The sequence below is a fragment of the Anomaloglossus baeobatrachus genome, chromosome 12, assembly GCF_048569485.1.
Source record: "Anomaloglossus baeobatrachus isolate aAnoBae1 chromosome 12, aAnoBae1.hap1, whole genome shotgun sequence".
NCBI classification, from domain to species: Eukaryota; Metazoa; Chordata; class Amphibia; order Anura; family Aromobatidae; genus Anomaloglossus; species Anomaloglossus baeobatrachus.
The window spans coordinates 113,236,637-113,261,268 of record NC_134364.1 but is presented as its reverse complement, the minus strand read 5'-3'; the positions used below and the strand labels follow the sequence as shown (position 1 = coordinate 113,261,268).

Below are 24,632 nucleotides of genomic sequence, written 5' to 3'. Positions count from 1 at the left end.
GTGCTGCAGGGATCGTGGCCGGTGAGTTATACTGATTCACTGCACCCCGCGCTGATGATGATACACGGGGGCAGTGAATACAGCCGCACATGATCACTCAAGGCTGTAGTTGCCAGGGGTGATCACGCAGGCCGGCTGTTAATTGTGAGCGCACCCCCTGTCCATCATCCCACCCACCTGTCAGCGCCGGCTTCAGGGCTGAGAGATGATGGGCGGGAGGATGGGCGTGCATATCAAATGAGCGGGTACACGTGGTCCCGGCAGGCGCTGCTACAGCCTGCTCATGCCACCGATGACCCGCTCCACCGATGACCCGCTTCACCGCAGCACTCTCATTCCCAGCAGCCACATTCAGCCCACTTTCCCCCAACATTTGGGGGAAAAAAAGTGCGTCTTATAGTCCGAAAAATATGGTATGCTTTTGCACTAACCACTTGTGGTGTAACACAGCTGGATTTGTTTCCGGCTCTGCTCCTGAGCTCGCTCCATACTGTTACAGGAAGATGTGTAACACAGATGAGTTTGTTGCAGGATCCACTCCTGAGCTCGCTCCATACTGTTACAGGCGGGTGGTGACTGTGTAACACAGCTGGGTTTGTTTCCGGCTCAGCTCCTGAGCCCACTCCATACTGTTACAAGAAGGTGGTGACTGTGTAACACAGCTGGGTTTGTTGCAGGCTCCGCTCCTAAGCTCGCTCCATTCTGTTACAGATGGGTGGTGACTGTAACACAGCTGGGGTTGTTTCCGGCTCAGCTCCTGTTACAGGAAGGTGGTGACTGTGTAACACAGCTGGGGTTGTTTCCGGCTCAGTTCCTGAGCCCACTCCATACTGTTACAGGCGGGTGGTGACTGTGTAACACAGCTGGGGTTGTTTCCGGCTCAGCTCCTGAGCTCACTCCATACTGTTACAGGCAGATGGTGACTGTGTAACACAGCTGGGTTTGTTTCCGGCTCAGCTCCTGAGCTCGCTCCATACTGTTACAAGAAGGTGGTGACTGTGTAACACAGCTGGGGTTGTTTCCGGCTCAGCTCCTGAGCCCACTCCATACTGTTACATGCGGGTGGTGACTGTGTAACACAGCTGGGGCTGTTTCCGGCTCTGTTCCTGAGCCCACTCCATACATGTGGCCCCGATGTATTACTGCTAAACCACCTCTTCTTTTTTTTTTTTTTTTTGCTTGACAGCCACAGTCTTTAAGTATTTGCTTTACACATTCACGGTGAAATTTCCTAACTTAGCGTCTACTTTGTGTCCGCAGTCCGTGCGCTGGAGAAAACCAGATCTAATTCTCGGCTTCAGTCGAACTACTCTTCCTCCGACAGCAGCCTTTACACCAATCCCAATGGCAGCACCATATCCGCCTTCGACGGAGGATCCGACTCGAGCTCCGAGTCCGAACCCGAGGAACCCCAAAGCAGAAAGAAGATTCGGATGGAAGCGAGTTAAGCAAACCCAAGCAATAAAACCAGCAACCTGTCCCAAGCTTCTCCACTTCAGACCCTCCATAGCCCATAGATAGGCCCTGTTCAGCTCCTGTAAGGACTTCTGCCTAATCTTATTATTTGTCCCCCCTCCCCCATACTTTTTTGTTTTTTCCCATTACCATTGAGCAATCGGACTGCATCTCTTTTCACCTATGCACCCTTTTTTGTTTACCCTATATGTTATTTAAACCTCGTTAACCCATCCACGCTTACAATTAAAGAATTCTGCACTCGGCGCGGTTCTCTTGTACGACAGGCATCACAAGGTGAACATGGCAGATTAGAAAAACACCCAAACATCTTTTATTTTTACATTATTTTTTTTTTGAGCAGTTATTGTGCCACATAAACAAAAGTCCAAGCATTTGGTGCTGTGATTGACCTCCCGAGCAAAAAATATTAGCACAAATTCTCTACTTTCAAAAACCAATTAGCAATTGCTAATTTTTAATGTTGCATAAATTGTAGACTGTAAAATATATATATATGTATACTTTTATTTTTGCACTAGTTTTCACGCCCGTCAAACTACTTCAGTTATGGCTCTAATCAAACTGAGAACGCATTTGTGGTGTCCTCTCATAGTCTCCGGTTGGGCTTCTTCTTTCCGATGTTCTTACTCTGCCAACTCTGATCTGTTCTGTAAATCCTGATCAACCAAGGAGACCAAGATTGTTGTCCTCTCATAGTCTCCGGTTGGCATTTTTAGTTTCAATCTCATCCTCTGACCACTTTGTAATGTGGATCTTCATCTATCAAGAAGGCCAAGTTTGTTGACCTCTCATAGTCTTCCGTTGGGATTTTTTATTTCAGCCATACCTTCTAGCCACTTGGTAATGTAGTTCTTCATCTACCAAGAAGACCAGGTTTGTTGTCCTCTCATAGTCTCCGGCTGAGTTTTTTAGTTTCAATCTGATGCTCTGACCACTCTGTAATGTGGTTCTTCATTTACAAAGAAGACCAAGGTTGTTGTCCTCTCATAGTCACTGGTTGGGATTTCTAGTTTCAATTACATCCTCTGACTACTCTGTAATGTGGATCTTCATCTATCAAAAAGACCAAAATTGTTGTCCTCTCAGTCACCAGTTGACATTTTTAGTTTCAATCACATCCTCTGACCACTTTGTAATGTGGATCTTCATCTACCAAGAACTAGTTTGTTGTCCTCTCATAGTCTCCAGTTGGGATTTTTTATTTCAGCCATACCCTCTGACCAGTTTGTAATGTGGATCTTCATCTACCAAGAAGTCCAAGATTGTTGTTCTTTCATGGTCTTCGGTTGGGATATTTAGTTTCATTGAATCTTCATCTAAGAAGAAGACCAGGCTTATTGTCCTCTCAAACTCGGGATTGTAAATTTTCGAATCAACGACAGGTCAGAGTTGGCAGAGGCAGTAATAAAGGCAAAGAATCCCAACCAGAGACTGAGAGGACAACAATCTCTGTCTTCTTGACAGATGAAGCTCTAGATTAGAGTGGTCAAATGATGTGGTTGAAAAAGAATACCAACCGAAGACTGCAAGGACAACAATCTTCGTCGTCTTGGAAGATGAAGCTCCATATTACAGTGTGGTCAAAAGATGTGGTACAAACGAAGAACCCCAACTGGAGACTGAGATGACAACAATCTTGGTCTTCTTGACAGATGAAGCTCCAGATTACAGAGAGGTCAAATGATGTGGTCAAAAAAAGAATCCCAACCAATGATTGCGAGGACAATATTCTTCGTTGTCTTGGAAGATGAAGCTCCACTTTACAGAGTGGTTAACAGATGTGCTAGAAACTTAGTCTCCAATTTGGGTTCTTAGTTTCTATGAGATGACGACAATCTTCGTCTTCTTGGCCTATGAAGCTCCACATTACAGAGTGGTCAAATGATGTGGTTGAAAAAGGAATCCCAACTGAAGACTGGGATGACAACAATCTTCGTATTGACTGATTTGGAATCACAAAACTGAACAGAGTGGGCAGAGGAAGTAAGATGATTCCTGATCTGCCAAGACGACCAAGACTCCTATCTTCTCATTGTCTCTGGTTGGGATTCTTAGTTTCAATTAGTTCTTCTGACAACTCTTCATCGAATATTTATCTGCCAAGAAAACCAAGATTGCTTTCTCTGGGTTGCAATTTTTCATTTGGATTACAGATCAGAGTGGCAGAGGAAGTAGTGTGAATCTCAGGCTACCAATTGTTGTCCTCTCGTAGTCTCTTGATGGGATCAGAGTCAGCAGAGAAAGTAATAAGAAATTAGAACCCTAAACAGAGACTAAGGTGACAACATCTTGTGAGATGAGGAGTTGCATTACTTCTTCTGACCACTCTGATCCGTAATGTGAATCCTAACCAAGAAGACCAAGACTGCTACATCCACAGGAGGGCACCATCCATGGTGATGCTGAGGACCCATTCTCACATCTGCAGATGTGTCCTTCCAAGATCAACCTAACAGTATCTTACCACTAATTGCATTTTTATTTTATTTTTTACCAACTTCCAAATTGTGCGTGCGTGTTTATGTATGTATTTGCCAAAAAGAAAAGTGTCCTATGTGACAGGTCATCGTCTTGTTTAATGTTTCCATGCGGTGCGGGTAGAAGTCCGTCTCCCACCTGATGTTGTTGAAGATTGGCTCAACTTTGAGAATATGGCTTCAATCATTGTATCCAGGATTGCTTATTATGTTCTAGTCGCGACAGGGTCAGCTTGATGGCGGTGACAGGGGGTCAGCTCATCTCGGCAATGGAGTCAACTCCATCATGGCGATGGGGGCAGCCTCATCTCCGCAATGGGGTCAACTCGATCATGGCGATGGGGACATACCCATCTGCGTGGTCGGGTCAGCTCGATCACAGCGACGGGAGGGGGGCAGCCTCCTCTGCAATGGGGTCAACTCGATCACGGCAATGGGGGCAGCCCCATTTCCACAGTCGGGAGCAACCCCATCTCCACGGTCTGGGGGAGCCCCATCACTGCGACGGGGGTCAGCTTGATCACTGCGACGGGGGTCAGCTTGATCTCTGCGACGGGGGTCAGCTTGATCTCTGCGACGGGGGTCAGCTTGATCTCTGCGACGGGGGTCAGCTTGATCTCTGCGACGAGGGTCAGCTTGTTCTCTGCGACGGGGGTCAGCTTGATCTCTGCGACGGGGGTCAGCTTGATCTCTGCGACGGGGGTCAGCTTGATCTCTGCGACGGGGGTCAGCTTGATCTCCGCGACGGGGGTCAGCTTGATCTCCGCGACGGGGGTCAGCTTGATCACCGCGACGGGGGTCAGCTTGATCACCGCGACGGGGGTCAGCTTGATCACCGCGACGGGGGTCAGCTTGATCTCCGCGACGGGGGTCAGCTTGATCTCCGCGACGGGGGTCAGCTTGATCTCCGCGACGGGGGTCAGCTTGATCTCCGCGACGGGGGCAGCCTAGTCTCCTCGATCAAGCCCACCGTTCCTTTATTCTTGGGTTAGAAGTATTCCTATTTTTCAATCTTACATTAAGGGATTGTTCTATTAGTAGTTTACCCTTCTATTTTTTTTCCCCAGCTTTTACCTTTTTTTATTTGTTTTTTATTATATTTTTGTAGTGTTTTTCTTTGTGACTTCTTTGAGTTCCGCCATTTAATGGAGGAGTAAACCCTTCCCTTCCTGGCCTGGAAAAAAAATTAAATTGCCACAATGTAGTCTGTAGTCCTGGATCACCTACATAGTATAACACTCCGGGTATCATACCCAATGTAATCCTTGCATCGTCCAGATTATTTGTCAGGGGTGGGGAGGGCTAGTTTGTAATGACTTCTCTTTCTAGGCCTTAGATGGGTTATCCGGAACCCTAGTGGCCATTTAACAAGCTGATGTTCCCTATGGATTTTTAGTGACCAGAGACCGCTGATAGGCCTTGGCTTTAATTGTTCCCTTACGTTTCTGTAGTAATACCCCATATAATCTCAATTTTGGGAAAAAAAAAACTATTTAATATGACTTTTATGTATAGATAAATCTAATATCTTGTGGAATCAGGTGCACTGCGATTGTCGCCCTCAATCAACGATCTTCTACTGGCTTTCAAAGCATTTTCACTATTTAAAGGGGTTGTCCATGATCAAGAAAAAACAGACCTGAAGGTTGCGGGTGGGTTTACAATAGAAGAAAATAAACATTATTTGCCTGCTAAACCCAGCATTGCCTCGCTAGTGTTCTCCGACGGTCTTTATTTACCTGGCTGATGTCATTGTGATGTCATCGCTTCAAACCATATAAGGCTTCTTTTAATATTTTACCTCTCCCCGCCCTCCATAAAGTTTTTTTTGCTTGCTGATGGACAGCCCCTTTAATTCCGCTATTATATAGCACATTTATATAAAATTGGTGGCAGCTATTTTCCATTGAGCGTCTGAGAAGACGTCTTGGGTTTGTGTGTCCTTGCGTGTGCATGCAGGAGATATATTAGTTATCCTTCACTATAGGGCAGCGTTAGGTTATGTATATGTCTAGTTGTCAATCATTCGGTCGTTGCAGGGGTTTTTTATTTTTTTTTTAATTTTTTTTTAAGTTTTTACTTTTTTTTTTCTTAATCTCTGCGACTGACACCATATCTGCCGGAGAGGTTCAGGGATGGCCAAGCCTGTCACATAGCTTACCTTGTTATGGTTCAATGTTGGTGAATAGTAAATTATCAGTTCTTCTTATTTTTTATTTCTTTGCATTTATAAAAACAAATCAGTGTGCCCAGTAAAATGAGATATTTTTCATGTTTTGTTCCCGTTCCCCTCCCCCACCCCATCCTCTTTGAAATACTAGGTATATTGTATATAAGTCCAATTGGCCATCTCAAATTAATGTTCACCTTTACAATAAAACTATAAATAAAATCTTATTTTATCCTTAGATGGTTTCGCTTGTTCTTCTTTTTTTTTTTTCTTTCTTACGTGGTCAGTGTCGTCTCTGCCGGTGGACCGTCAGCGCCGAAGAGCTGCTCTGCAGACATGAAGCTGCCGGAGTGGTCATTGATGGCTCTGAGCTGGTGCCGGGTAGACCAGGCAGGTCTTAGAACACCCCTTTAACACTAGCCAGTGTTTACCAGATGCCACAAGTTGCCCCCGACTTTTACCCTCTAGCCCCATCAACCGTGGGTTGGGTCCATGGAGTTCCTGCTCTGTAGACATGAAGCTGCCGGAGCTGTCAGTGATGGCACTCAGCTGCCACCGGGTAGACCAGGTAGGTCTTAATCCACTCCTTTAACACTAGCCACTGTCTACCAGATGCCAGGAGTTGCCTCTGACCTTTACCCTCTAACCCTATCAACCTGTGGGTTAGGTCCACGGAGTGCCTGCTCTGCAGACATGAAGCTGCCGGAATGGTCAGTGATGACTCTAAGCTGGCACCAGGTAGACCAGGCAGGACTTAAGCCACCCCTTTAACACTAGCCACTGTTTACCAGATGCCACAAGTTGCCACTGACTTTTACCCTCTAACCCCATCAACCCCTGGGTTTGGTCCACTGAGTTCCTGCTCTGTAGACATGAAGCTGCCGGAGCGGTCAGTGATGGCTCTGAGCTGGTGCCGGGTAGACCAGGCAGGTCTTAATCCACCCCTTTAACACTAGCCACTGTCTACCAGATGCCAGCAGTTTCCTCCGACCTTTACCCTCTAACCCCATCGATCTGTGGGTTAGGTCCACGGAGTGCCTGCTCTGCAGACAAGAAGCTGCCGGAATGGTCAGTGATGACTCTAAGCTGGCACCAGGCAGGACTTAAGCCACCCCTTTAACACTAGCCACTGTTTACCAGATGCCACAAGTTGCCCCCGACTTTTACCCTCTAGCCCCATCAACCCGTGGGTTGGGTCCATGGAGTTCCTGCTCTGTAGACATGAAGCTGCCGGAGCGGTCAGTGACGGCTCTGAGCTTGCGCCGGGTAGACCAGGCAGGTCTTAGGCCACCCCTTTAACACTAGCCACTGTTTACCAGATGTCAGGAGTGCCCCCGGCCTTTACCCTCTAACCCCATCAACCCCTGGGTTGGGTCCACGGAGTTCTTGCCAATAAAACTGATTCAATGTCAGGTAATCAGGAACAGAATCGTCAGGCTGAAAGATAGGCAACTGGAATTCAATGGGGAGAAAACCAAAGCTGAACCAGAACAGGTATAAACTATAACTGGCACTTCACAGCAGTGGGAGTTATAATAATGTGTGGTGCTGTTTTTTGGTCACGGTAAGGAGCTAATTACTCCTATTGAATAGCACACTCATCCATACTGCCAGGTTGGGTGGCACTATAGGTATCCTCCAAAGCCATGTCTCTCCACCCAGCCCTACTGGTTATAACGTCTCATCCAGTGAAGGAATATGGCGACAGAAGCAGACGTCACAGGAGTAGGTCCGAGGGTAGATGTGATTAAACTTTGTAAGTTATCAGAGTTCATTTCCTTCATGGACCCGGTCTCTTTTTAAGGCAGCAGTCCTCTTCATCAGCATTCTGCCAGCACTACATGTGTGGGGACTTTCTGTTCCTTTTGAAATTTTACTTTTGAAACATTTCAGAATTCCTCTGTTTTGAGTCAAAAGGAAAATAAATTTTTATTCATTTTACTTCTTAATAATCAAAAGCTTTCACAATATTGAGAGCTAATGTACAAGACGGCGCTCTGTGACCGGTGACAAAAGCAGATTACAGAATCAGATAATCTTTTATCTACAACAAATCTGTTAATTGCATTCAGTTCTACTAATTTGGATTCAGGACTATTTAAGACGTCAATATTATTTTTTTTTTTTGGATGTGAAAAAAATGACTTTTTTTTATCAATGTGCCGGATCAGGGTTTGATCGCAGCGTCAGCTTTTACCATCAATATTTCAACAGTTTCTCTTATTTGCAAAAAAATAAAAAAACAAAACTATGAAAAGCTTCTCCGATCAAAAAGGATGTGCAAAACTAGGATGCCAGCGGTGTGCTGCCGAGGATTTCCCAGATCCACCCACTGAAGTGTGTGATTTTCAACAATGTCACAGATCAATATCGGAAAGGTCTCCAACTTTTTGGGGGGATGATAGTAAAAGAAAAAATGAACTTCTGAATGAGGCGTTAGAGACATGCGAGGAAATGGTAGACTGGTTATGGCGATACCAAGCAAGTAGTGCAATGGTACCAGGACGATAAAGAACTGCCACCAAGAAAGGAGTACAATCTGGCAGTGGAATGGTACCAGGCAGGCAATGGACTAGTTATAAGCAAATAGTATAATAGTGCAAGGCGGATAGTGATCTAGTACCAAGAAAGTAGTAGGATGATATCAAGCAAAGAGGACAACCATGGCAGATAAGGAACTGGTAACAAGCAAGTAGTATAATGGTACCAAGCGATAAAGGACTGATACCAAACAATGACTAGAATGCTACCAGGCAGATAGAGCACTGGTAAGCAAGGAGTAGGATGATACCAGGCAGATAGAGGATGGTAACAAGCAAGTAGTACAATGGTACAAGGCAGATAGAGGACTGGTACCAAGCAAGTAGTATAATGGTACCAGGCAAATTAAAGACTTCTACAAGCAAGGAGTAGGATGGTACAGGCAAATTAAAGACTTCTACAAGCAAGGAGTAGGATGGTACAGGCAGATAGAGGACTGCTAACAAGCAAGGAGTAGGATGGTACCAGGCAGATAGAGGACTGCTAACAAGCAAGGAGTAGGATGGTACCAGGCAGAAAGAGGACTGATACCAAGCAAGGAGTAGAAATTGTATCAGGCACATAGAGGACTGGTAACAAGTAAGTAGTAGAATGGTACCAGGCAGATTGAGGATTGATGCCAAGCAAGAAGTAGAATTGTATCAGGCAGACAGATGGCTGGTAACAAGCAAGTAGTACAATGCTACAAGGTAGATAGAGGACTGATACCAAGCAAGGACTGGAATAGTACCAGGCAGATAGAGGACTGATACCAAGCAAGTAGTACAATGGTAGCAGGCAGACAGAGGACTGATACTAGGCAGGTAATGGACTATTTACAATGAATTAATAAGACGATGCTAGGTGGATAATGGTCTAGTACCAAGCAAGGAGAAGGATTGTACTAGGGTAGTAGTGGTCAGGAAGCAAGCAAGTAGTGCCATAGTACCAGACAGATAATGGACTGAAGCCATGGCCTGTGCTGATGTCCTCTCTGTTATGCCACCTTGGTAAGTTTAATGTCTCCGGTCACCCTTAGTCCAGTCACGGCTTTGAGCTGTGGCACACGATGTGTGAAGTCGCAGAGACGTTGTCCGTCTAAGAGAACCTGCATCTGTTGGTGCTGACAGACGATCTCCATCTGCAATGAGAAGAACAGGCTGGTGACGTCTCAGCAGCCGGGTATAGTCACCACATCCCAATATTTGGACCTTTACCTTAAAGTTGTCTCCAGGAGTGAACGGGAAATATGGAATTTTCCTCTCTTCTGGGCCCCAAATTCCTCCAAGTTTGGCATTCCGGACTATGGATCGGTCCTGGAAGTTCACAGTCAGCAGAAAAGCGACGTCCTCCTCAGAATTGTTCGGACCGCACAGCAGACTGACTGTGAAACTAAACACAAGGCCGCGTTAATCAATGTCCCAAAAATCTGGAAGATCTTCAGGAAAAATGCGCAAATTCCCCATTGACTTCTATTCTACCAAACAGGATCCCCTTTACTTGTCACCTGGTGCCCAATTTTACTGTCCCAAAACAGGATTTAGCGTAAAAAAACCCCCAAAAAACACTTTTTATTTTACCTCTTAGGTCTGACGTCTACCATCCCCATAATGGTGATTTTCATGGCCGGCTTCATCCCTCCTTTGATATCACCGACATATTTTTCTCCCTTAAAGTTGATTACAGCGGAATTAGCTTTGTTCGTATGAAGTGGTTGTAATTTTAACAATTTCTTTGTTTCCTTGAGTTAGAAAAAGTGTAAGAAAAATTCTTTGTATATAAACAGAAGCAAAATATATGTTTTAGGCCCTGTGCACACGCTGCGCTTTTTGTTGTGTTTTTTGGGTGCAGATTGTTGCTTGTCACTTCTTTTCTGCGTTTTGTCTCTGAATTTCAGAGGACTGGCAGATCAATCCCCTGCTGACTCGGGGTCGATGGCCAGATCCTGGTCCTATATAAAGTCATGGGGACCAGAATCTGGCACAAAGGGGTAGGAACAAGCGCTTCATACTCACCGATCACTGGGGCGACTGTCACACTGCTTCCACCGCCTCTCGTTCTTCCTCCCGACCGCTCATTGGGCTCATACATATTCACTGCTTCTGTGAAGCCCCACCACTGTTGTGTCGGTGCATTACCTTCAGGGACTCCACGCAGTTGGATCCTGTCACAGGTAGGAAATCTTCTATCTGGGATTGTCGTGACGCCACTCTCAGAATTGCGGTCAGTGGGGACCGCCACTGCAGATTGAGGGACGCCTGGGGCTGATGGTGGGTGCAGTCGGTTTTAATAGCCTCCTGAGAGTAAGGCAAGCCCCAGGGCCCTGTGTAGATGTGTAGAACCACAAGGCGCAGAATAACTCCACACAAGCAGAAGGTCTTTCAGGGGTTTTACTCACAGAAGGTGGCAGAGTGAGTAACCCGGGCGTAGCTGGGATGAACCAGGCTGGAACCAGGTGTCCTTCAGGCTGACTGATGAGGGTGACTACCGACTCGCCTTCCTTAGCCCTTTACGTTTTGGGGTAACCCCGACTTTTAGTCCCTATGGGGGTCACCCAGGGAAGTTGCTGAAGCCTCTCTCCCCTTCGTTTTGGCCCGTTTGCTTGTAGCCTGGACCAGGACACTCCGGCTGCTTGCCTCCTGTGAACTATGGGCCCTAACTGTGGCGACGTGGCTGCGGACTCTGTAGTGTGGTCTTGGGGGTATGAAGTGCCCCCTCATGCAGGTTTGGCAAGGAAAGGTGGATCTATCCCTGCACTGGGACCTGCTACCAGTTTGGGCCTGGTAACTCCCTAGCAGTCTCCTTACTTCCCACTCCGTTGCTCTCTCTTTAGCTGAAGATGGATTTCGGGTAGCACTACTAGGTGACCGTTCTCCCCCGTCGGTAGTCACTGCGCGGACGCTGTTAGACTGCCACAGCTCCAGGGTCTGCTCCTCACGTCTGCTTTCCCTGAGCTGCACACTAAACCGGCTCACTCGTGGAACCTGCACTGCTACTCCTGTCTGAGCTCCACTTCCATGCTCCTCACTCCTCCACACCCTGCTTCAGACTGCTCTTCTCCTCCTCCTTCCTCTTTTCCCTTTTGTGCCTGCCTACGCCACCTAGCAACCAGGCTCTCTACCACACCCCTTGAGTGGAGATGGAGGCTTCGCCCCCTCCACCCCTCGGGTGGAGGTGGAGGCTTCGCCTCCTCCTGGGATCCCCAGGGGTCCTCTCAAAGGTACATGTGTGAGACCTGATCACTATGCGCCTGTGTAGTCACACCTCGGTCAGCCTTCTGGATTACCTGTATTGTACTGTCCCCAGCATGGGTGCAGTACTCAGTGGTGCCTGACCAGGTCAGGGGCGCCACACTTCTCCCACTCATCAGTGGCTGTGATTGGTTGCAGTCAGACGCACCCCCATGCTGAATGAAAGCTGTCTGACTGCAACCAATCACAGACTCTGGTTTATATCATACAGTAAAATAAATCGATAATTTAAAAAATGGCGTGCGGTTCCTTTCAATTTTGATACCATGGCTGGGGGCTGGTATTCTCAGATTAGGTAGACCTATGGTTATTAGGCTCTCCCCAGCCTAAAAATATCAGCTAGCAGCCGCCTGGAATTGCTACATCCATTAGATGCAACAGTCCCAGGACTTTACCAGGTTCTTCTTGATTGCTTTGGTGCGGTGGCAATCAGTGTAATATGGAGTTACTAGCAGCCCATAGCTGCTGCTAAGTATTAGCTTATACAAAAAAATAAATAGTTTTCAAAGCCAGCTTACCCGTACACTCCTGTGTGTGGATTCCAGTATCAATCCAGAAGATAGTCCGCACAGAAAACCAGAGCAGGAGCCAGCCGCAGGAAATCCAAATGAAAAAACTTTATAACTCCAGTGGAAAAATTTGAGGATGCAGATATATATTAAAAAATTTTTTGCATTTGCAAATCTTTATTTTGAAAAAATTCCATAAAATTGGAGCCACACTTCTGGGCGGTGAAGGAAAAAGATTAGGAGTGGTAGCCTGCTTGGACTACGCGTTTCAAGTATTAGATTAATGATGGCAGGCGTCTATGAGACACCCCCTCATCACTAATCTGTAAGTGAAAGTAAATAAACACAAACACCCCAAAAATCCTTTATTTGAAATAAAAGACAAAAAAGCCCCCTCTCACCATTTTATTAACCCCAATAACACCCCTGTAGGTCTGACGTAATGCACATGAGGTCCCACGATGCTTCCAGCACTGACGACCACAGCGAGTGCCATAGAGCATAACTGCCTGCTGTGAGGTGACTCAGGTGAGTCCTCCACCTGTGGCTCACTTTAGTCGTGGCCTCATTTGTGGTCACAGGTGGAGGACACCAGCTGTGACAGCAAATCACCAGAGTGACTGAAATGAGCCTCGTGATCAGCGGGATGTCACTCAGGTTAGTCGCAGCCACAAGGTCTGAGAATGAACTCGGGTGAACCCGTGACCTCACTGCCGCGACACCTGCAGTAGTGTGCGGCGCGCAGCTGTAATGAACCAAAATGCGGCATGCGTTTTTTGATGCGTTTTTCAGCCAGAGGGTGAATTTTTTGCTGAAGAAACAAAACTGCAGCGTGCGCACATACCCTGTGTTTTGTTGCATTTTTCGGCATGGATTTTGCAGTGGAACTTCACTCTTCCCCAAAAAATAGACTGAAAAAACTTGTGCATGCAATGTTTTTTAAGCAGAACATGCTTCAGGAAACTGGATTATTTTATTTCTTTTACCTAAAGTGTCTTTTGTTTTCAGTCATTTTCTGAGTGTTTTTCCCATAGTTTTGGCCAATGGCGGCTTTTTGGATGGTTTTTCCATGGATTTTGTGACATATATCTTACGCTCGTTTTCCAATTGTTTTTGTTTTCACTCCATTGATTAGCAAAAACAGTGGCAAAAATACTACAAAAAAAAATTCGGTCATCTTTTTCACTTTCCCATTGGCTCGTATTATAAAAAACGGAGTGTCTTCCGAGCAAAAAACACCAGAAGAATAGTTAGGACACATCTTTTCAGCACTTGGTGTTTTTAGAAACCTCAAGTGGTTAAAAGACTTATAAGCCTGACTATATGGACAGCAAACTTTTTGAACATTTTTTTTTATAGTTTTTCAGGCGCTTTCCCCATGAAAATTGTCTGTCCATTACCAAAAAGCTTTGAAAATGCACGTTCTTGAAAAACCATGAGTCTTTTAAGAAGCTGCAAACTCAACTTTGTAATTCCTAACCTAAATCTAGAAGAGTGTAGTTCATAAAAAAACATAGGGCTCAAAAAAGTGCCAGCCCCGTGCCGGTCACAGATAAGGACTACTAGCACTCAAATCTCCCGCCTGCCCTCCCTATCCCTCCAACAAGTAAAAAGACATATCTATGAGTACACCGATCCTCCAGAATTCCTGTCGCCAGATTTCACACAACAAAACTGTGTCATTGCTTAGATCTATTAGACCTGATGGGGCTGGTGTGTTGTTGTGAGGCCCGGGAATTTTTCTCTCTGCGCCGGCTCGGGGGCTCGGCGGCGACCGCCGAGCCGCTCGGATCTGTGCTCGTCGGGTTCTCTTTGCGGTGGCTCAAGCCTCTCACGGACCCAGGGGGCAGGGGGAATCCCGTCGCCTCCCAGAGAAAATAGGGGGGTTTGGGTGGGTGTTTTGCTTTTAGGGTTAAACTTCATGACGCCACCCACGGGGCTGTGGTGAATTAGATGGACACCACCGCTGCCGTTGACTAGGCTCCCGGGGACGGTGTTGCGCAGCTTTGATGTTAACCCCTCTGTGGGTAGGGGCGTGTGTGGGTCCCGGGGCCCGAGGGGAGTCGCTGGTTTTGGCGATGGTGCTGGCGCAGGGCAGGGCAGTGCAGGTGCGGTGCGGCGCGCGGCCCGAGGGCACTGGTGTATTCACTCTGACAAATGCACGGGAGTCTCTGGTAAACCAAACAAGATGGTAGACGGTGCCCGCGGCCGGCTGCGTTGTTCCCCCTTACTCCGGGTTGGTGGTTTCCGCCTTTCTCCTGCACCTGTGTTGTGTATGTAACTGCCTACGCTTCAGCGACGGTAGTTCGCTCCCCAGCGGTGTGTGTGCTGGGGAGCCCGTTTGCCTGCAGACGCTGGGCCTTTGGATCTCTAGCTGTGGCGGTACCTCTCTATCCCGAATCGTGGGGCTGTTGTCTTCAATCAGGCCTTGTGTGGGAGTGAACCCCTGAGGTCCAAGCCGCAATCAGTTAATTAAACTAAAAAGTGGCTACTAGCCTTGTCGGGGTCTGAGTACCCTTCCTGGTGCTCCGGTATCCGGTTGGTTCCCCGGTTCGGTTCCGGCGGGCCACTACCCTGTCCCGGTCCCTTACGGTTCCACCGGTCGTCTTCCCGGTCTCCTGCAGGCGGCCACCACCGTCTGCCTCCTGGCCAAAGGGGTGTCCGGGCTCCAACCCGAACCCCTTGTCAGTTCTGTCACTCCTCACTCTCCCTACTCCTCTCCTTCCTCTCCCTTCCACTCTCTCCACAGACTGTCTGTTGTGTTTTTCCCGCCTCAGGCCATCAGAACTCCTCGGTGGGCGGGGCCAACCACCTGGCTCCGCCCCACCTGGTGTGAACCTCAGAACTTGAGGGGGGTGACTCAAGGTTTTAAGGGTGGCTGCTGTGACCCTTTTTAGGGGGGGGGGGTGTTGTGCGTGGGACTATCTGTGACCCCTGGCTAGTCCAGGGCGTCACATTTACTTTAAAAATCCTTATTCTAGCACACAGTGCACAGTAAGGACACAACATTTTCTTTATATTTTCCTACCAGGAAAAAAGGTGTGGATAACTTACCCCACATACATTGTAAAGTGAAATAAATGGTGTCATTCAAAACAATGCAACTCATCTCTCAAAGATATGAGCCCTGATATGGCTATGTCAATGGAAAAGTAAAAAAAACACATAAATGAAAACAATATGGGTCCTTAGGGGGTTTAAATGGGCTCTTCAGGTTTATCAATGCTCATAAAGCGCAATGTTCACGCTTTCAGGATTCTCTGGTGATGGTGCCAGGAGCAAGTAAGTGCATGACCACAAGTATGTGCATGCTAGTAGTGCATGGCCTTGCTCAATACAAGGCCGGACACGTCTAGTTGGAATGTGGCCGGTTGTATGCAAATCCTAACTGCTTCAAGATGTGACCCCCTGGCAAAAACAGGTAGTCACAGATGACTGTACCCCCCCCCCCCCCCCGCCAAGGGTACAGGAATCACCCTTTCCTTGGGAATTACCAACACACATCCCACACGTAGGAACATCAGCCACAAATCCTAGTTACCACCCCATGACAGCCAGGACACACCAGTGGGTGGGACCAGGCGGATGGGAACGCCCACCTAGGGGTCTTGAGGTGAGTGGGAAACAGTCAGAGAGTGTGTGAGAGTTTCAGTGGAGTTGGAGGTTGGAGTTGAGTGGAGTCGGTGACAGGAGCTGAAGTGCAGTGTGGTCAGGGTTGGAGCCCTTGGACCACGGGAGGACCAACTAGGTGGCAGACGGCTTTGTAGGGCCACAGGCGACGGAGATCTGGTCACGGGAGACCTGGAGTGGACTGGGGCAGGGTTGTAGCCCGCCGGTACCGACAACGAGAATCCGGTCCGGAGGCCGTGCACAGGCGGGGTACCTGGACCCTAGGACGAGGCAAGCTTCAAGCCCCTTGTTAACTGACCAGCGGGACAAGGTACCAGGCCTTGTTCCCGAAGAGAGAAGCCCAGATAAAGCAGATCGGCAACCCAACGCAGGGGGCAGGGTGTCCGCCAAGAACCCATTAAAGTCCCACTGGTCAGTGTCTCGAGCGACGGCTCCCTCTGCGTCCAAATCTGCAGGGGAGAGGATTTCTCCCGTTCCAAGCGGGGTTAATCCATACACCACAAGACACAAGCGCAGGAGGAAGGGCCCCTACATTGCCAACCCGTGTGCGGGACCAGCACACCCCTCCAGAGGCAACCGGCATCCGGCCTTGGTTTACAATACAGACTTGGTGTGAATTCTTCCTAATTGTGAGTATGCCTGTGTCATCCGGTCCAACCTGCCGACAGCGCCCCAGCCCTGCTCCTTACCTACACCTGGGCCACGGGACTACACCTTCCCCCTACCCGTGGAGGGGATACCACCTTGCTGCCCCCACGTCATCGGCCCCGAGAGGCAGCGGCGGTGCCACCATCCCATCACCGCAACCCACGGGTGGCATCACAGACAATCTCCCCTGTAAATACACCCCTTTTTCACTCTGTGCGAGGACAAGCGGTTGCACGAGCCCCGGGTCCGGTCACCACTCGAACCCAGGACACGATCCCGGATTTGAGCGCCACTCGATCAGCCCCGGTTACCGCAGCGGAGGCGGCACCCGTCTGCGACAAAGACATATAACATATAGTTACATCATATGTCGTGTACCTTGCTCACACTTTGAGCCTGCGTCTTTCCCTGCACGTCGGCTGATCTAATCAGCTGACACGTGCCTCTAACATGAGTGGGGGGGTCTAAGATCCAGACAAGTTAAATCCCACTGTCAATCTCTGATGGCGGGATTTAACACGCGCCGGCATGGAGCGCGTCATTCCTCACTTCCATTGGCGGCCCTTTGACATGATCACAGGATGCCAATACGTTGTCATACAAGCTGGGGGTTAGCAGATAAACCCTGTGTCTGTCATTACAAACTTTGTGCCGGCTGAGTCACCTAAGGAGACTAGTCTATACAATAAAAAGTGGAAAAAAAAGTTTTTAAAAATATGAAAAAAATAAATCAACCACAAAAGTTCAAATCGCCTCTCTTTTACCCCATTGAAAATGAAACAATTAAAAAAAAATGAATAAAAAAAAAAATGAAATTTTATATATATATATATATATATATATATATATATATATATATATATAATATATTGTATATATATTTGGTTAGCTGCATTCAGAAAGGCTCAATCTATTAAAATATAAAATAAATTAATCCAATTGGATATGAAAAAAAATAATAAAATGCCTGAATTATGTTTTTTTTTGCTGTCACAACATAGCAATAAAATGCAATAAGAGGCGATCAAAAGCTCACATCTGCCTAAAAATGATATCAATAAAAACATCAGATCAGGACACAAAAAAACAAGCCATCACCGAGCCCCAGATCCTAGAACGTGAGAATGTTACCGCCGTCGGAAAATGGCGACAAAAGTGACATTTCGGGGGGGGGTTGTTTTTTTTTTACAAATTTCAAAAAAAAATGTCATCAATGAAATAAAAAAACTATACATGTTTGATGTCTATGAACTTGTCATGACCTGGGGAGTGATGATGCCAAGTCAGTTTTCCCAAAAAATGACCATGGTAAGTAAAACCCCAAAAAACAATTATAGAGTTGGAATTTTTGTCCTATTTTCCAATACATTATGTGGTTGAATTAATGGTATCTTTCAAAATTACGACTTGTCCCACCAAAAAAAAATCACGAAAAAAAATAATAAAATTATGGCTCTTGGAAGAAGGGAAAGAAAAAACAAAAACGCAAAAAAAGGAAAAAAAATCCTGACAGCATGTACGTTGCGCACTGTAGTCATATGATGCTATTGTAGCAGATGATCAGATGCGAGAAATACAGTATTTTGAGCCACTATGTGCAAATAAGAATCTGACAGCAAGCAGAGATCTTGAAAATTGACTCAAACAATATCTAAAAAGCCATCGGCGATAATAATATACATAATGGTGGTGCAATATACTCACGTTGGTGCAGGTCATGGTGTGTGACTGGCGATGGCGATGCCGACCACTACTGATGTCAGACGGGAAGTTTTGGCTCGACTTTTAAAAATAAACACTACAATGTGTATGCGAGGTGTGCGGGCGTCTTATCTGCCCCATACAGTCACCACCACAAACTGCAGCCACGAGGCAAGGCCTAAGCCGTAACCATGGAGACACAAGCCATCACAATGGACACTGGCAGTTTTCCATTTTTGTTTTTTCCTCCATACTTTTTTTATTCTGCCGCCCACAGACCCATATGAGGGCTTGTTTTTTGCAGGGCGAGTTCTAGCTTTCAATGTCACTATACATGTCACCATAAAATGTACTAAAAAAAAAATGGGGTGAAATGGTGAGAAAATAGCCTCAATGACACCATTGTTTTATAGTTTTATTTTTTCATCGTTTATTATATGGTAAAAATGACCTGGTTATGTGATCCTCCAGGGCAGTGTGATTTCAGTGACACCAAACATGTACAATTTTTTTTTTATTTAGGTGGGAGCTAACAAATTCAGAAATTTTTGAAAAATAAATAAATAAATAAATAAAAATATTTTTCCACGTGTGGTTATTTTCATGTTCTCATTTTTCGGTCATAGGGTTTGTTTTTTTGTGCCTTTAGCTGAGTTTTTTTTTTTTAAATTGCCTTTTTTTGGGTAGATATTAGATTTTCATAGACCCTTATTGCATTTTTTTGTGGGGTTGCTTTGGCAGCAAGAAATTTAGTACTGCCATTTTTTTCTGTTTAGCGATCGGGTAAATTCATATTATATTTTGATCAATCAGACCTTTACGGATTCAGTGATAGTAAATATGTATATTTTTAACATTTGTTATATTTTTATATTTTTTTATTTTTAATGGGGGGGATAAAGGGAGTGATTTGAATTTTTATATATATTTTTAGAATTTTTAAACTTTTTTTTTGTTATTTTGACTGTATTTTTCTAGCCCCCACAGGGCACTTGACATAACGTGCCATAGGGACTGTACACAGAGTTTCCCAGGGTCTTATAGAATTTTTTACTCTGAGCTTATTTTTTGGGTAGGTCTTTTTTTAGGGGAAATGAGTCGGAGTCGGCCCGAGGTACGAGGGGCAAGTGAGGAGGTTCGACGTCCGTAGGGGATACGGCTTCATTTTCGAACCGGGCCTGGAGGCCGAAGTTTTTATAGCCCGGAGGAACGTAAATGACCACCTGCCGGAGGATCACCCAAGCCGCAACTTACTCCCCGGCGACCTTGTCACCTATACCCGGCACTGCAGGGAGAGGGGCTGGTTTGCCCTGGATGCTAGGCTGAGAGGAGGCCAGGAGCCTCAAACACCAACCCAGCCCCCTCCCCCACCAGGTGGAGTGGACCTGGAGTAATGGCAGCGGTTCCCCGCTGCAAGTTGTCCCCGTTGGGACCACCAGCAACGTTGTGATATTGTTGAATGTAGCCGAAATATAAGAGAAAGTAATCAACCAAACTGTGACCAGATTAGCACCGTGATTGAATCGGCCGTTGCCGGCAACTAGTCCCCGTAGGGACCTTCTGCAACCGTTGCGTAAGGAACTACTTACGGACAAGCCCGAGAACTTGCAGGGCAACCACAAACTTGTGGCATGTAAATAAAAATGTTGGCTTGTTACCGTGACCGCCTCCGGAGAGGCTGATTTGGGAGGATGGGCCTGGAGGAAATGGATGGCCCAGGCCCGCCACTACCGTAACCGGTGGCAATCCTCCAGGGGGTTCAGGGGTCCCCATGGACGCGGGTCCCCTGAAAGAGACCGTACCCGCTCGGGCAATTTGGTTCTGGACTGGGGCAAGGGGTGCTGCCCATTTTCTTAGGGGCAGCATCAGGGCCAGGTCGTTTGGGCGGGGGAGAGCGGAAGCCGTTATCATTAATAAAAATGTTCGTAACGTTTAAGACAGTGCCTCCCGTTATGGGAAGTTTTATGAAGTGATGCTTGTGTTTTACATGTTTTCTCCTTTTTTTCAGCTGTGAAAATAAAACCGGTGATGGACGAGCAGCCCGCGGACGGTCTGTGTTTAACCAAGGGGGAATGTGGCACCCTGGACAAGCCATGATGTCACAGGTACTGCAACAACACACCCCACACCCCGGTTAGGCACATCAGCCGCACACACAAAATCCTTGTTGCCTCACTCCAGGGGCTGATGTCCACACCAGGTGGGGTGGAGCCAGGCGGTTGGCTCCACCCACTGAGGAGTTCACAGTCCTGGAGGCGGGAAAAGAGAGGAGTTCAGTTTAGAGTTTGGAGAGTGGAGGAATTAGTAGTGGAGGAGCTGACTGGCCGTGTCCGGGTACATGGCCCGGGCACAGAAACAGCAAGGTTGGCAGACAGTGGTGACCGTCTGCAGGTGAAGCCGATTGACGCACAACCGTAAGGACCGGGGACAGGCGGTGGCCCGCCGGTACCGGACCAGGGAGCGAAGAGAGGCCAGCACCATTCGGCAGGGCCTGCGGACCCCGACCAAGCTTGGAGTCGCCGTTAAACCGGTCAAATCCGTCAGTGACGGGAACCTCCGGGGTTTCCCAGCAGTAAAGACCCGACTTAAGGCAACCGCTCAACCGTGAAGGGAAATACAGCTACCGCCACAGCTAGAGTTCCCAGGGCCAGTGCTTGCGGGCAAGAGGGGCTCCTCCGGCAAATATACTGCTGGGGAGCGGGTTACCGGTGGGAAGCCATCGGGGCCAGAACACAACACCAGTGCAGGGAGAGACAGTTACCGCCAACCTACCGAGAGTGACCGCCACAGCCGTCTGTGGGACTCGTCCATCCAGCCGTTTGTTTTACCAGAGACTCCGTGTACGTTACTGGCTGAGTAAGTACCACCGTGCCGTCTGGCACTGCGCTGCCCCCGCGACCCTGCACCCGGCCAAGCCCCGCAATCCACCTTACAGTCAACAACTCCGGGCCCCGGGACTACCAAAATCCCCCTACCCGCGGAGGGGAGAGAAACATCCCAGCTGCTCCCTGTCATCGCTCCCGGGATCTCCGTACAGAGCAGCGGTGGTGCCCCAACCTCACCACACACCGTGGGTGGCGTCACAAACCGACATCCCAAACCCCAACATACCACCCCTTTCACTCACGGGCGAGGAGCGCCGCTCGAGTCCCCGGATCCGGCCCACCGCTCGAGCCACCGAGCAGCAGCAGCCGGACCCGAGCCGCAAGCGCGGTCGAGCAGCGCACCTCCCGCCCGCGACAACTGCACCTTGATGTACTTGTTTGACTACTATGGATCCCCAACGGTAGTCCGCTCCCCGGTGTATGGATGCCGGAGGAGCCCGTTTGCCCGCAGGCGCTGGCCCTTGGGTCTCTAGCCTTAGGCGGTAGCTGTATACCCTCACGGTGTGGGCGGTTGCCTTCTATCGGGTCTTTGGCTGTTAGGAAACCCCTGGGGTTCCGGTCACACTCAGATTTGACTATTGTCGGCGGCTCCAAGCCTGGTCGGGGTCCGATGGCCCTGCCTGTGTGTGCTGGCTTCACTTTGCTCCCCGGTCGGTACCGGCGGGCCAACGCCCGACCCCGGTCCTACGGTTCCGCGTTGCTTCACCACTCCTGCAGACGGCCGCCACCGTCTGCCAACCTTGCTGTCAGTGCCTGGGCCACAAACCCAGACACCCAAGTGCTTGCTCCTCTCACTTCAAACTCCTCAACTACTCTGACACTTTTCCCGCCTCCAGACCTGTGAACTCCTCGGTGGGTGGGGCCAACCGCTTAGCTCCGCCACACCTGGTGTGGACATCAGACACTGGAGGGAGGCAACAAGGGTTTTGTGTTTGGCTGGTGTCACTGTCTAATGGGGATGGGGGTGTTTGTGTGTTATCTGTGACGACCTGGCTAGTCCAGGGCGCCACACTAGCAACCTGTATATAAGCCCCTAACCCCCTCTGCAAATCACAAAAAGTACCTTAATCCTCTCATATTGTGTCGTCTGGTCTGATGGACGTCGCTTGTTCCCTTTAAGTGGTACGATACTCATAATGTGTCTGTTCAGGCACCCATCAGGGGTGGGGGACCCCTTCTGCAATCACAGGGGACCAATTGGATGCTCCGTGACCTGGAGACCTTTTGAAAGCCTTCGTTGCTGCCATCTTGGTCCTCTTTTGCATCCAAGGGCCATTTCGTATGAGATTTTTCTATACGCTGTACTGTGATTTTGAACTACTGCAGCAAATAGAATCAATCAAACCACGACAGGTTCAAAACCTTTACAGGAACTTAGAAATAAAGTGTAAATTAAAAATAAATAAATAATAACAATAAATATAAATAAAACAAATAAAAAAATGACATACATAAATGTAAAAATAAATGATAAAAATCATCAATAACAAATAAATATTAATAATAACAAAAACATTCAATAGGAAAAATAAATATAAATAATACAAAGAAAAAATACATAAATGGAAAAATAAATAATAAAAATTCATAAATAAATAATAAACAAATAAATATTAAAAATAACTTAAAAAATTGTAAAAATAAATTATACAAATATATAATGAATTAATAATTCAAATAGATAAATAAATAATACTTGCAAAATAAACAGTAAAAATACATAAATAATATCTAATACTAATAAACAAAATAGTAAAAATCCCTGAAAAAAAGTAAAATTAAATAACAAAAATACACTAATAAAAATTAATAAAATAAATATATAAAAAAAGAATAGTAAAACTAGAAGGTAAAAAAAATAGTAAAAAATAAATAAAATAATGATAAAAACTAAATAGACAAAAATAGTTAAAATAAATAATACAAAATAAATAATAACAATACATAAATACAAATAAATAATAAAGAGGAAAAAATAGAAATAAGTAGTTGTAATTAAAAATAGATTAAATAAAAATAAAAAATAATAGAAATAAAATCTTAAAAGAAAAATAGTTAAAAAATAAAAAACATAGAAAAAATAAATAAAAATTCTGCCCTTCTGCATGGTACTCGCTCCTCCTTGGTTACGGGTCCTGTCCCTTTGGTGTTGCTACGAACAGGTATACACAAATCCTGAGGAACACTCTGCACCACACCCACCAAACACCCGTTGGGCATCCTGAGGGAAATAGGGCCGCCCAGATGGATGGATGGTAGAAGGAGGGCCCCAAGTGTCAGTTGTAGTCAGAGAGTGTCAGTGAGCCGTGACAGGAAAAGGTCACGCTGCAGAGCTGGGCTCCTGTACCCCTCCCAGGTACCAGATGTTGGCCTGGCCTGGAAGGAGCTGGAACGCCAGTCGCAGGGGGTAGTGGCAAGGGGGCACAGTACTGCCACAGAGGGCACACCGGTGGCCTTGTGCTACAACCGGGCAGGGGCCAGGGCACAACGGGGTACGCGGACCCTAGGCTGTGAAGTAGCTTTATGCAGCCCAGTAATTCACCCGACGAGGACGGAATCTTCATGAACCGCTCTCCACCCGCTACAAAATAGGGAAACTAGTGCAACGGAAGGATAGGACTTCCCAAAATCATCCTGAAAATCCCAAGAGTGAACCCTGAGAGCAAGCTCACCCTGCTAGCCACGGAGGTCAGCGGGACCCTAGTAGTCTTAGGCGAAAGGGATCCACCAAGTTACACAAAGTGCCAAGGACAAGGCTTCAGACCACCCAGCAACACCAAAAGGGCACGGACCCAGCGTGTTCGAACTAAAGCTGCAGGGCGTTCAAGACTTTGGTTTACCCAGTGTCAGTGTCAGCATCTCTGGACTGTGTGAGTACGTTGTGCCCCTTTACTCCCAACTTCCCCTGCCCACGGAGGGGTTAACATCACCAGCTGCCATCCCATCTCTCCCAGGCGCCCGCTCTCTCCCAAACGCGGCAGCGGTGGTATCCCACTTTTACCACGACCCGTGGGTGGCGTCACGAACACTATCCAATCCATCCATCATCCCCCCTTTTGTAAATACCTTTCTACCCTCTTTTTCATTTTGAGCGGCTGCGCGACCCCGCCTCAGGTCCGGAAACCCCTCGAGCCACTGCGGATCCTGATCCGAGCAGCCCGTCGGCTGTCGCGGTGGCGGTGTAATGAGGTGCCAGGGGGGCCTCCGGCCTTGTAGTCGTGGCCTTTGTAGATTCAAGGCTCTGAATCTGAACTGCTTCTTGTGAGGTGGGCATACGGGAGACGCTGACCGCAAAGAGGCCGCGGCACCCCACTTCAGGTATGAACCGGACTTTCTCTCCTGGGTAGAGCGTGTGTAGACGC

At 47.4% G+C, this 24,632-nt stretch overlaps 2 protein-coding genes across 3 annotated transcripts in view; one reads left to right on the top strand and one right to left on the bottom strand.

Moving 5' to 3' along the window:
- Positions 1-6,364, top strand: part of MAX (MYC associated factor X) — a 40,652-nt gene extending 34,288 nt beyond the window's left edge. For both annotated transcript variants that reach the window (XM_075330880.1, XM_075330881.1), the window contains one exon: positions 1,261-6,364. In XM_075330880.1, the coding sequence (XP_075186995.1) occupies positions 1,261-1,448 (188 nt within the window). In that variant the 3' untranslated portion in view covers positions 1,449-6,364. The remainder of the gene's footprint in view (positions 1-1,260) is intronic.
- A 1,709-nt stretch (positions 6,365-8,073) lies between these two features.
- LOC142257521 (galectin-related protein-like) lies at positions 8,074-18,527 on the bottom strand. The gene is made up of 4 exons (XM_075329665.1): positions 18,389-18,527; positions 10,227-10,315; positions 9,864-10,038; positions 8,074-9,787 (listed from the first exon to the last, which is right to left on the bottom strand). Exons 1-4 carry the CDS (start codon positions 18,401-18,403, stop codon positions 9,644-9,646), a joined length of 423 nt encoding a protein of 140 aa, XP_075185780.1. The 5' UTR covers positions 18,404-18,527; the 3' UTR covers positions 8,074-9,643.
- Positions 18,528-24,632: the final 6,105 nt, after the last annotated feature.